The 11,651-nt window shown below is 44.9% G+C and overlaps 1 protein-coding gene across 1 annotated transcript; it reads left to right on the forward strand.

The window, feature by feature from the left end:
- Positions 1-8,421: 8,421 nt before the first annotated feature.
- SIX6 (SIX homeobox 6) lies at positions 8,422-10,316 on the forward strand. Its single transcript, XM_061182642.1, has 2 exons — positions 8,422-9,071; positions 10,148-10,316. The coding sequence occupies exons 1-2, from the start codon at positions 8,500-8,502 to the stop codon at positions 10,314-10,316; spliced, it is 741 nt and encodes a 246-aa protein (XP_061038625.1). The 5' UTR covers positions 8,422-8,499.
- Positions 10,317-11,651: the final 1,335 nt, after the last annotated feature.

The following is an 11,651-nucleotide window of genomic DNA, read 5'->3' on the forward strand; positions in this document are numbered from 1 at the left end:
GGATCGAATCCGAGTCCCCTGCATTGGAAGGCGGATTCTTAACCACCGGACCACCAGGGAAGTCCCAAAGAAACCATTTTTCATCTATCAATCTGGCAAAGATTTAAAAGAAGAATAATGGCCAGGGTGTGGGGGGAAATGACACTCACACGGTGTGGGTATAAGTAAAAATTGGTAAAAATCCTTTTGGATGACAATTTGGAAATACATACCACTTTTTAAATATGTAAACCCTTTAACCCATTCATCTTACTTCCAAGAATTTGAAGGAAAAATTGGGCAATACATAAAGATGCTCATTGTTTCATTGTTTATAATGGTGAAAATTTGGAACCAATTTAAACAATCATCAATAGGGACTGGTTAAATAAGTTATGGTGGGTGAGAGAGTGTCATGGACATACATACACTACCAAATGTAAAATAGATAGCTAGTGGGAAGCAGCCACATAGCACAGGGAGATCAGCTCGGTGCTTTGTGACCACCTAGAGGGGTGGGATAGGGAGGGTGGGAGGGAGGGAGATGCAAGAGGGAAGAGATATGGGAACATATGTATATGTATAACTGATTCACTTTGTTATAAAGCAGAAACTAACACACCATTGTAAAGCAATTATACTTCAATAAAGATGTTTAAAAAAAAAAAAAAACAACTTAGTATCTCACAAGCATTTATCCTATGGTGATGCAACATTTTTGAACATGAAGACACATGAGTCTGTGAACCAGGAAGTGGCCCCTCATCAAATAGTGAATCTGCTAGTGCCTTGATCTTGGACTTCCCAGCCTCCAGAACTGTGAGAAATAAATTTCTCTTGTTTATAAAAAAATAAAAATAAAATAAATAAAAAAATAAGTTATGGTATGTATGCTGTGGAATACAGTGCAGCCATTCAAAATGATAACATGTCATAAATTGTTATCATAAAAAAAGGCTATAAACAGTATGGATAATATGACAGCATTTCTGTCAAAAGAAAAAAAAATCTGTATCTCTGTGTGTAGAAAAAAAAAAGTATATAAGGATATGCACTGAGCACTAATAGTGATTTATCTATGGAATAATGACATTACAAAAAACTTTCACTTTTGACTCCATAAGTATATGGATATTTATTGCAGTGAGCATGTGTTGCTTTTATACAGAGAAAAACACAAAAGGTATTTCCAGTAGGGGAAAAAATAACACTCCAGATGAGGAAAATACATGAAAAAAAAAATCTAAATATCAACAAATGAACCATAGCAGAGGGAAAGAATGGAGAGGAATATGTGTCTGTACGTGTGTGTAATAAGAACAGACTGTCTAGAAGTGTGTGACATAATTGTTAAATAAGTATTTTTAAAACAGAAGGGATACACTACAAGGAAAACTCTAGGTACTACATCATTTCAGAAAACTTTGGGATCGGGGTAACAGAGGAGGAGGAAGGTGGGGAAGTGAAAATACTGTAAAAGTCTAATCCTATTTGGATGGCGAGAACAATGGGGAAAGTAATGCCATGGTAGGAAAAACAGTGCATCTTGATGGGGAAGATATTAAGTGTCCTTTTTATAGACAATAATAGAGTCATATGTAACAATTAAGAGAGCAAGGAAAGGAAAGATAACCATTGATGGACTAGAAAATACTGCAGAACTTCTAAATTATTATTTCAAGGACAAGGATAAAAAGATGGTCAAGCAGAAAGGAGATGAGAGGGGTAGAAAGAAAATTTAACTAAATGAAGGTTAAAATTAGATATTAAAATTCCAAAAAACTCAGTTCAGCCCCAAATTTTAATCACTGTAAAGACAAATTCTCGTACATTAATTTCACGAAAACCTAGGATAATAGGGAAAGTAACAGATAAAATACAAAACAGAAAAAAGAGAGGATTAAAATTCCACAGTGTGAAGGATCTGAGGGGGAAAAAAATCTACTGTTAAAGGAAACATGCACACATTTCTCTGCCTCTTAATTTTTTCTAAACCTACTGTCACTGTCTGCCTATATAATTCCGTGCCAGAGCTTTGCAGCTGGTCCCCACTGGGGCTTAAGCAGACTCCTCTCTGTGTTTCCATTTAAAAGTCTTTATTTCAATAGGTGGGCCTAGAGCATCTGCACTTCCAAAATTACCACACAACTGATCCAAAATGATTGAAACAAAATTGGTTTCAAAAATTGCCTTAGGCTGAAAAGAAGATGAAGGCTAACATTTCAGACCTAAAGAAACATTTATCACAATTCTCTGTCTGTAATAGACTTCTGTGGTTGTAATAGAAATGTTGACAGCTTGTTAATTATAGAAATGCTAGTGAGCATCACTGTTATTCTTTTGAAAGACCTGACAAAAGAGTTCGGAGGTTTTTTTACTTAAACCAAGCCTTACAGCACCTCAAGTCCAATCTCTCCTCCCCAATGAGCCTGAATTCAGTTCCATTTTCCTGCCAGCATACAGTGTGATGACTCAGAGAAAGGTCTTCAATAAACCCAGACTCCAACATTCCCACCGCGCAAAGAAGATAATTGAAGTCCGAGAATCACGTTTGAGATTCAAGGACTTTTTAGGGTTTGCAAGGGTACACCATTTGACAAGACCCAGAATAGTTTCAACCTCTCTGAGATCCATGAACTAGCGTGCATCAAACTATGAAAGTCACAGCACCAGGAAATAGCATAGGACCTTATACATGGCAGCCACCAATAAATATTCATGTGTGATTCAGATCCTCACCCTCAAACTCAATGGGAATTATACCATCTTCCTTGGGTAGGGAAAGCAAAGTATGTGATAAATAGAGGATTGCATCTGTGTTTTAAACGTATCTCTGCCACTAACTAGTTGTATAATATGAGTAATCATTTAACCTCTTGGTCTTCGTATTTTATTCACTTGTAAAATGGAGAGGGTCTGAGCAATAACTTTCAACCATTGTTGTCTGTCCCACCAGTTACTCAAAGAACATAGACAGAAACAAAACTCCACTTTCCCCAGAGATATTTCTAAATTTATAAGTATTCAGTCACCATAAGTATCAATTACAATAAAGTTTTACAAGAAACAAAATTACAGTGGGTCCTTAGGAAGAGATTTTATTGGTGTGGCCTAGACCTAAGATGAAATTAAAAGGGCACTGATTCCTTTAAAAGTGCTTCAACTCCAAAATAAACAGAATTTTAGCAGGTTTTGTATGTCTGTGTCTTGTTGATTATTTTGAGTTCCTCTGAAGCAGGGTTTCTTAACAGTGATGCTACTGACATTTTTGGTTGGGGGTGGGGGCCGCTGTGGTGATTCGCTGTAAGAAGTTTAGCGGCATCTCTGCCTCCATGCATTCAGTGCCAGTTGTGACAACCAACAATGTCTTCAGACATTGCCAAATGTCCCCTGGAAGGAGGGGGTATAACTGCCCTCCTGAGATTTGCTATTTTGAAGGGTAGGATGCCATGAAAATTATATTTTTTAATGTAATTCTTTAAAAGCATTTTCTGTTAATGAACTGGATTAATGCAGAATTTAAGGTATCTATTGGAGGCTAATGTTTCTATTTGATTTTACACCACTTGGAAGGAAATGATCATTTATTACACATATAATACATGTAATTAATGCATATATATGACATACAATACATAAAATCGAATGTGAATAATGTTTGACTCATGCCAGAAGACATAAACAAATTTACACTCTTTCACTTCATTGAATTATAAGGTGTCTAGGTGTATTTTAGAAAGATACTTTGATCTTAGATTTGAAAATGGTCAAAAATAACTTGCTAGTGGAAAAACACAAGGTTCTAGTAGAGAATTATGAATTAATTATTCTTTCAGTCATTCAACTAATGTTTCATTACTGATAATAAAGTGTTTATAAATGACATGCTGGTTACATTTTTAACGGTTAATCCTTCACATAAGAACCCATTGATACATAGCCCTAAGCAAGCTATGCTGTGGTTTGGTTAGCCCTCTGAAGATTTAGACTTACCCTCACAGAAGCAGAAGAGAGAGAGAAAAGTGAATTTAAAACCATAGTTTAAATAAGGGGTATAATTTGCAATATAGTCTTTGGCTTAAATACAAATTATCATCCAAATGCCTAGAAGCAGCCACAAACTGGAGGTCAAAACAAAGTTACATAGTCAGTCTAACATTTTAAAAACCATTACTGCTAATTAACCAATACTTTCAAATGGTACATTTCCTCATTTAAACTTATAAACATTTCCTCCAATTAACAACACAAGCAATTTCGCATCATTTAAAAAATAGATGGTAAATAATTTTGCAAATAATAACAAAAATATCTAATCTATTAAAATTAGATCAATATTTTGATTGTAATACTTTTTTGCCAGTTAACTTTACAGCACCAAGAAATCTACAAAACATTTCTCAAAGAGGCATCTCTGTTCTTTGTTACAAGGTGCATACATACAGTCAGGGGAAGAATGCATGAAAGACAGCAATCTATCTTGGGAACTTATTAGGATAGTTGGTACTTTAAAACTAGGATATTGAATTAATTTCATAATCTGAAGAGCTGGACCACCAAATTCATAAACAAATATATATCTATATTTATACAGTATCATCTAAAAATTAGAATTCTAAATTCATGAATAAATGAGAGTGTGAAATTTTAATACTGTAATTTCAAAGGCAGTAAAACGCCTTTCTAATCTTGGATTTTTTTTTTTTTTTTTTTTTTTTACATTAGTCTCACCTATTCGTAACACATGGCTTTGAGGCCCAGGAAAGGCAAACAAAGATCTCTCCCCCCAAAGTCAAAATGGACATACACAAAAGGCTGGGACCTCATTGTCTTCCAGTCTGTGACTCTCACATGCAGCACAAACGTCTTTATCAAGGAATTCAGATGCATTCAATTACGATATCTTTAAAATCCCTGACTATGTGAATTGTATAGGAAAGAAAACAAAGACACATCATTTATTTTACGGCTTGACTTAGGAGAAGTCAAAGAAAAGAAAGACAAAACAAGACAAGAGACTGGAAACTAGACATAAGAATGTATTGACCTCTACAAAGTGCTCTCCACTAGCAAATCTTTCAGCAGAGTGTAACCTGGGCTCCAAGTGTCCCTCTACTCTAGAGAGCAAAATCAGAAGGGGCAAAACGAGGGGAGAGATTGATATGTGCAAGAAGTCCTAGACTGAACTCAAGATTTCTGGTATGAACCTCACAACTCCCTGGAGGCACTTTGCCCTGGTGCCTCTGCAATGAACAATTAGACACAATTTTTCCTGGGAGGGCATTGTCTTCTACCCGCTTTTTCTCCATAAAATAAAAGTCTTGAGTTTGCAGAAAGAATAGCCATCTAGGTATTCCCAGTGAGAATCCAAGGCCTCCCAAGTCTACTAGTAGCTGCAAACCAACCACAGAAAGTTGCAAACCTGCCCAGATGGGCCGAGGCCAAAGGCTGCCGCTGCGCTTTCCAGGTTACCTGGTCAAACACATAAGAAAAATGAAGTCGGGTGTAGCGAGTTGTCTGCAAGGTTGGCGCAACGTTCCAAAATTGGTAAAAATCTATCCCTCCGTAAAATTAAGAAAAGCTCCAGCCTTCGCCTGGCAAACCCGGAAAAGTGCGCTTCAGCCGTACGGTGGGGGGCCATCTTCTTCACAGTGGAATTATCTCTAAGGAAATCCTCGAAGCTCCTCATTCTCAGGGACGGGGGCTCACAAATTTCTTCCCTTTGTCCCTTCCCAGAGTGAAGCTGATGAACGAATGTGCTACCTCAGTGTGCCTTGGAGAAGTTTATTTCCCTTGAGTTGATAAAATTAAGCCAAGCCCCCTGCGAGGGTGAAGACAGGATATCCTGACAGTAGACCCGGGCCTCTAGACAACTCTCAGAACCCGCCCGCCCCGGCGCCCAGACACAGCGTCCGGCGGTGTTCGGACTCGGCGGCGACAGCAGCCAGCGCCCTTTTCCCGCGATTCCACCAAGGCCAACCTAGGCTTTTGGTCTCAGTCACCGGAGAGTCCCAGACACGCAGAAGCCAAAGGGGACATCTGGAAATAAACATTCCCATTTCTTGCATAGGGCACCTAGACTCGGAAAATTACACGACTTGCTTAGGGTAAGAAGCCGGAATTGACCACTTTCAAATTGTGCAGCAAAAAGGCGTGCGGAGGCGCGGTCCCCTGGGGCACCGACAACTTCTCACCTCCGGCGGCTAGGAGCCGAGGTTGGGGGTCCCCTCTGCGCTCGAGGGCTGTAAGGTCCCGCGGACCCGCGGCTGCTTCTGCTCGCGGAGGGCAATCAAGAAGCTATTGGGCTAGGGAGAGCCCATAGGGGAGACACCCCGAGAGGGAAAATTCGGAAACCTCTGCAAACTGGAGCAAGGGGGTGCTTTCCTTCCTTGGCCAGGGGTGCCGGGAACGCAACCCTCCTGGGGTCCCTCTTCACCCCTTCCCGCCTGCCGGGTTTTCTACACCGTGCATTGTTGGCCCTCGTTTGCGATGTTTCTCACTAAAAGTTGTCCTTTAGGCGGATTCGGAAGTCTCCTCAAGCTAGAGAGGGTTTGTGCTTCGACATTATCCTCATCACCCTCTCCATTTTGCCTCTGCCTGTCGCATTTCATGAAAATAAGCTCTTAGTAAAGAAAGTCTCTCCGTTGAGGCGGCAGCAAACTCACAGAAATGATGTAAATGGTTGCAGGGCTTTTTTCTTCCTCTCTGCTATTTTTTTTTTTTGAGTGAACTGTGAAGATCTGTGAAAATAATATCAGGGTTTTCCATCAGAATGAGCTTTGCCCTGCATTCAGGCGTAGCATGATCTGACCCGACACCTCCAACCATCTGTGCTATCTATCTGCCTTCTGATTTACCAGCGCTGTACAAGCCACATACAAATTGTACTTGATACTAAAGAAAAGACAGCCCGGCCCAGTCCAGTTCGGGGGCGAACATTCTCATCTTATTCCTTTCTGGGGATAAGACCTCCAAAGATATTTTTCCTGGCGTTTTTGTTGGACTCCCCTCTTCCAATTATTTTCTTCAACTTAAATAAACCCCTATCAAAAGCCCAGGTGATATCGTAGTTACTTTTGACCTAGGTCTCAGAAAACGGTATGATGAGAATGCCAACTGAGAATCAATAAAGTTGCCAATTCAACTGCTGGCCCCAAGGCAGAGCCGCCAAGAAGGCCCTTTCTCTCTTCAGGAGGGTCAGGGCTCAGGGGTTTAAGAAGTGCTTTCTACACCCCCTTCTCTATTGGTGTGGTCCCCCCTTCTCTATTTTACTTTTATTGAATTACTTTTGGGTCCAAAGGCCAAGGTTAGAGTTTCTATCCCCAGCTCAAGAGTTAAATATTCTAACACAGGGTATGGCAAAATTAGCCTGCAAGAAGAGCAAATCGATACTTCTTTAAAAAGGTCTTTGAAACAAGCTTTTAAGTTGCTGTCCTGACCTACCAGTGACTTCTCACTCTAGATGTGGCTATGCTGCACATTTGTTGAAGTCCATTAAACTGGGGAGAAAAAACTGAAAAGTATAAATTTGGGGTTTGCGGCGCCGCTTTTGTTGCGAGTGTTTTACTTCATGGTCAGCACCTGTGTTATCAGGAATGAGAGTGTCCTAGCTCGTATTTTAAGTGATATCAGGAGACTTTTGAAGGTGATGGGGGTAGAGTCCAAACTGACCTCTTCTACAGATCCCGGGTCCTGTTCCTTCTGCTTCACATTCGATTCCCACTCGGCTGCTTTGGCAGCCGGCAAGGCATGCAGGGATGGGTGCTGGCAAGAAGAGAGGTGATCCACTTCCCCTCCCTCCCCATTTGTGCTCTCCCTCAAGGTTTTCTGTTTCGTTACAACTAAACTTGGTGAGTTCTCTTGGAGGATTTCGATTTGGCCCAGTCCTCTTTGTCCTCTGGAGGCCTCTTGACCCAGGCAGCGCCTCGCCCCAAAGTGGATTTCTGTAGCATCACTGCCTCTTGGGGGGGGGGGCGGGGGGGGCGCTGGGGCAGGGTTGCGGGGGAAGAGAGAGGAACAAGGCTGGGGGTGGTAGTGAAACGCTGCGGCTCTCGCCCGTCTTTTTCTCCCATTCACTGGCACGTCTTTTCCTCCTCCAAGTTCTGCAAAATACTAAATCTACAGGAGAACGGCGGGCGCTGTCGAGGGCGGGGAGGTGCTGAAATGGCCGGGGCGCTCCGGTCGCAGTCTTGATTGGCAGAGCCGGCCAGTGACTGACAGGGGGTCTCCATGGCGCCCGCGCCGCCAATCCGCCCACCCCAGTAGCGGCGCCCGCTAGCTGGCCTGCGTGTCCTAACGGAGCCGAGCCGAACCCGAGCTGCGGAGCCGGCACCTCTTCCAATCCCTTCCGCTCTCTCGCTCCCCGCGGTTGCGCCGCCGCCGCCGCTGCCCCGGCCGTGCGTCCTGGTGGCCCCGAGCCGCTCCACCAAGGAGAGTCTGGCGCACCCGGCAGCGCCCGCGGGCATCTGGTGCGTGTCCCGCTGCGGACTCGGCGCCTCCGCTGCCGCCGGCACTGCCTCGATGTTCCAGCTGCCTATCTTGAATTTCAGTCCCCAGCAAGTGGCCGGGGTATGTGAGACTCTAGAGGAGAGCGGCGACGTGGAGCGCCTGGGTCGCTTCCTCTGGTCGCTGCCTGTGGCCCCTGCGGCCTGCGAGGCGCTCAACAAGAATGAATCCGTGCTGCGCGCGAGAGCCATCGTGGCCTTCCACGGTGGCAACTACCGCGAGCTCTACCATATCCTGGAAAACCACAAGTTCACCAAGGAGTCGCACGCCAAACTGCAGGCGCTGTGGCTGGAAGCGCATTACCAGGAGGCTGAGAAGCTGCGAGGACGGCCCTTGGGGCCAGTGGACAAGTACCGCGTGAGGAAGAAGTTCCCGCTGCCGCGCACCATCTGGGATGGCGAACAGAAGACACACTGCTTCAAGGAGCGCACGCGGCACCTGCTTCGGGAATGGTACCTGCAGGACCCATACCCCAACCCCAGCAAAAAGCGTGAGCTCGCCCAGGCAACCGGACTGACCCCTACGCAGGTGGGCAACTGGTTCAAAAACCGCCGACAAAGGGACCGGGCGGCTGCTGCCAAGAACAGGTCGGTACCTAAAGGCCTTCTCCGAGCCTTAAACTCACCAGGGAGGGAGTGGGTGACCGCACCCCCGGCGCCCTTACCCAAGGCCTGGAGACTTGGATTTCGCAGGAATTGGGATGGGATTGAGGTCTTCGGTTTTGAGCCCACTGCGTTCTGGGATCCTGGGTCGGGGTTTCCTTCCGGGCTTTTGATTCCCCACCCTTTCTTTTTGGTTCTCGGCGCCTGGGGGGTCGCTCCAGCAGCTGGTTCCAGTCACCGAACCAAGGCTACATTGAGAGGGAGAAAGAAAGAAAAATTAAAATCCCATAAACAATTACAGACCCCAAGGCCCAAAGCTAATTCTTGTCAGCCTGGGCCCAGGCTCCTGTTATTAAGTGAAACCTGGCTTATTAGCAGTGTGGCAGTTTAGTGTTGTCATTTTTAAAGCCCAGATGCATCCTTCTCTAATGCTTTGAAATTTCTAACTTATGTCTGTAAGAAGTGGAAAGTGGAGTTCTACTCTTCCCACGTGTGGGCAGCCCTGTCTCAAAACAGCAAACTAGTTGGCAGAGGTTTTTCATTCCCCAGCATGTGGCTCTCAATCAGCCAAATATTTTGACCAAGAACCCAGCCTTTTCTCCCAGGTCCAAAGCCTCTGTGCAACCGTCAGGCCGCCCTTTTTGCCGGCCTCGGGGGCACTCACACAGGAGTATGCCCTAGGCAGACGCAGGCTGGGAAAGGGGTCTCCTGTCCCAGAGCCTGATCTCTCCTTGTCACCCACACCTCATTTATCCTGAGAGCATTGTAAATCTCCCAAAGGTGACCAACACCAGGAACGACCTTGCGAGCACAGCATCCCAAAGATTGGGGAGATAGGGAGCCAAGAAAGGACTAAGGAGGAGGATGGGGCAACCTCAGGGCTCCACAGAACAGCCGCCGCACGCCTCCTGCCCGGCCTCTGTTGCCTCGTCTTACCCGCTTTAAATGCCCGGGTCTGAGGGAGAGTCGCTGACTGCTGGGCTTAAGGGATGTGGACCGGGGGACGGCGGTACCGGCGGCTATGTTACACACAGTGACTCGTTTCCTTTCCGTCCCCGTAGGCTTCAGCAGCAGGTCCTGTCGCAGGGCTCCGGCCGGGCGCTAAGGGCCGAGGAAGAGGGCACGCCCGAGGTGCTGGGCACCGCCGCCAGCCCGGCCGCCAGCCTATCCAGCAAGGCAGCCACTTCGGCCATCTCCATCACGTCCAGCGACAGCGAGTGCGACATCTGAGCCGCCCACCCAGCACGCTCAGAAACAGAATTCGGTGTAAAAAACGAGACAAACAAAATGAAGGAGAGAGAAAGGATGAGAGACCAAGCAACCCAGCGCTTGCGAATCCAGGTGGCCAGGGACCCGCGGGCTCGGGTTGCCGTGTCCGCCCCGCGGCCTGACCCGCTCCACTGGCGCCCTCCAGCTGCTACCACAGGGGCCCGCGGTGAGGCCAGACCCAACTCCACGTTCTCCTTGCTTTGCTTTTTCCCAAGGATTTTGCTGCAAAGATGCCTCCGGAACCCGAACTGCACGCTGAGAGCCTGCCCTGAATCTCCCGTGGGTATTTCACGTCGAAAGGACGCTGTTACATATGTATAACTTTTGCTTTAAAGTTTTTTTTTTAACAAAACATATATATGTTGTTTATTTACTTATTTAAGAGACTGCATGGTAGGTTTCTCTGTATCGAGAGAACTTGCTGTTTCTAAAGGTGCAGGGTGAAGCTGATGGGTTCTGTGTGAAGAAGCCAAACAATAAAAACCTGGTGAGCAACCTTTCTTAATTAAAAGAGCTGCTCTCAGATTCCTAAAATGAAAACAGAGAGATCTTTCTCTTGGGACCCCAGGTAGGGGTCCTTGTGCAAATGGTCTCAGGAGAGTCTTCTCTGTATCTTTTGCCTTTTCTGATGTCTCCTGGTATATTTTTAAAACAGCCCAAGGTAGGTCCATAACCACTTCCTTGTCAAATTGTATGCATGTGTGTATGTATGTACATACATATGCGTGCATGTGTGATATATTTAAACCTAGAAATTGGCAACATGGTCATCCCCTATAAGGCAACTCCCCGCATCCCCAGCACAGATACCTAACTATGGCTTGTCCACTTGATACTCACTCGGCTTTCAGGAACAATTTTGGAAGCCAAACTCTGGAACTCAATAGTGAGTTCTATTTTATAAAAGTACAAGACTATTCCAACAGAGGCTCTGCAATGAGAAAGGTTTTCCATCTCCTTTGAGGCTCCCCACCCATAGAAAAGCAGTAGGTACCCATAATCATGCAAGTGAGCACATACTGCATTTAGTATTGAACTTGTACTAAAATAAGACAAAAGAAGATAGGACAGGTTGTAATAACTAGACTAGGATCTTCTCAACGCAGAAGCAGGTTTTAATCAAATGCATTGTTTTCAACAGAACGGATACTGAGATGGGGGAAAGGATGTAATCATGTCACATAGTGAGGTCAAATAGAAGGCTGCAGAGAAAGGACTGGCATTTTAAAAATCTGATCGTTGTATTGAACATGAAACAAGTTATCTAGAGCCTCGTTGTCCTGTAATGGCCTCTAT

Source organism: Eubalaena glacialis, chromosome 2, assembly GCF_028564815.1.
Source record: "Eubalaena glacialis isolate mEubGla1 chromosome 2, mEubGla1.1.hap2.+ XY, whole genome shotgun sequence".
NCBI classification, from domain to species: Eukaryota; Metazoa; Chordata; class Mammalia; order Artiodactyla; family Balaenidae; genus Eubalaena; species Eubalaena glacialis.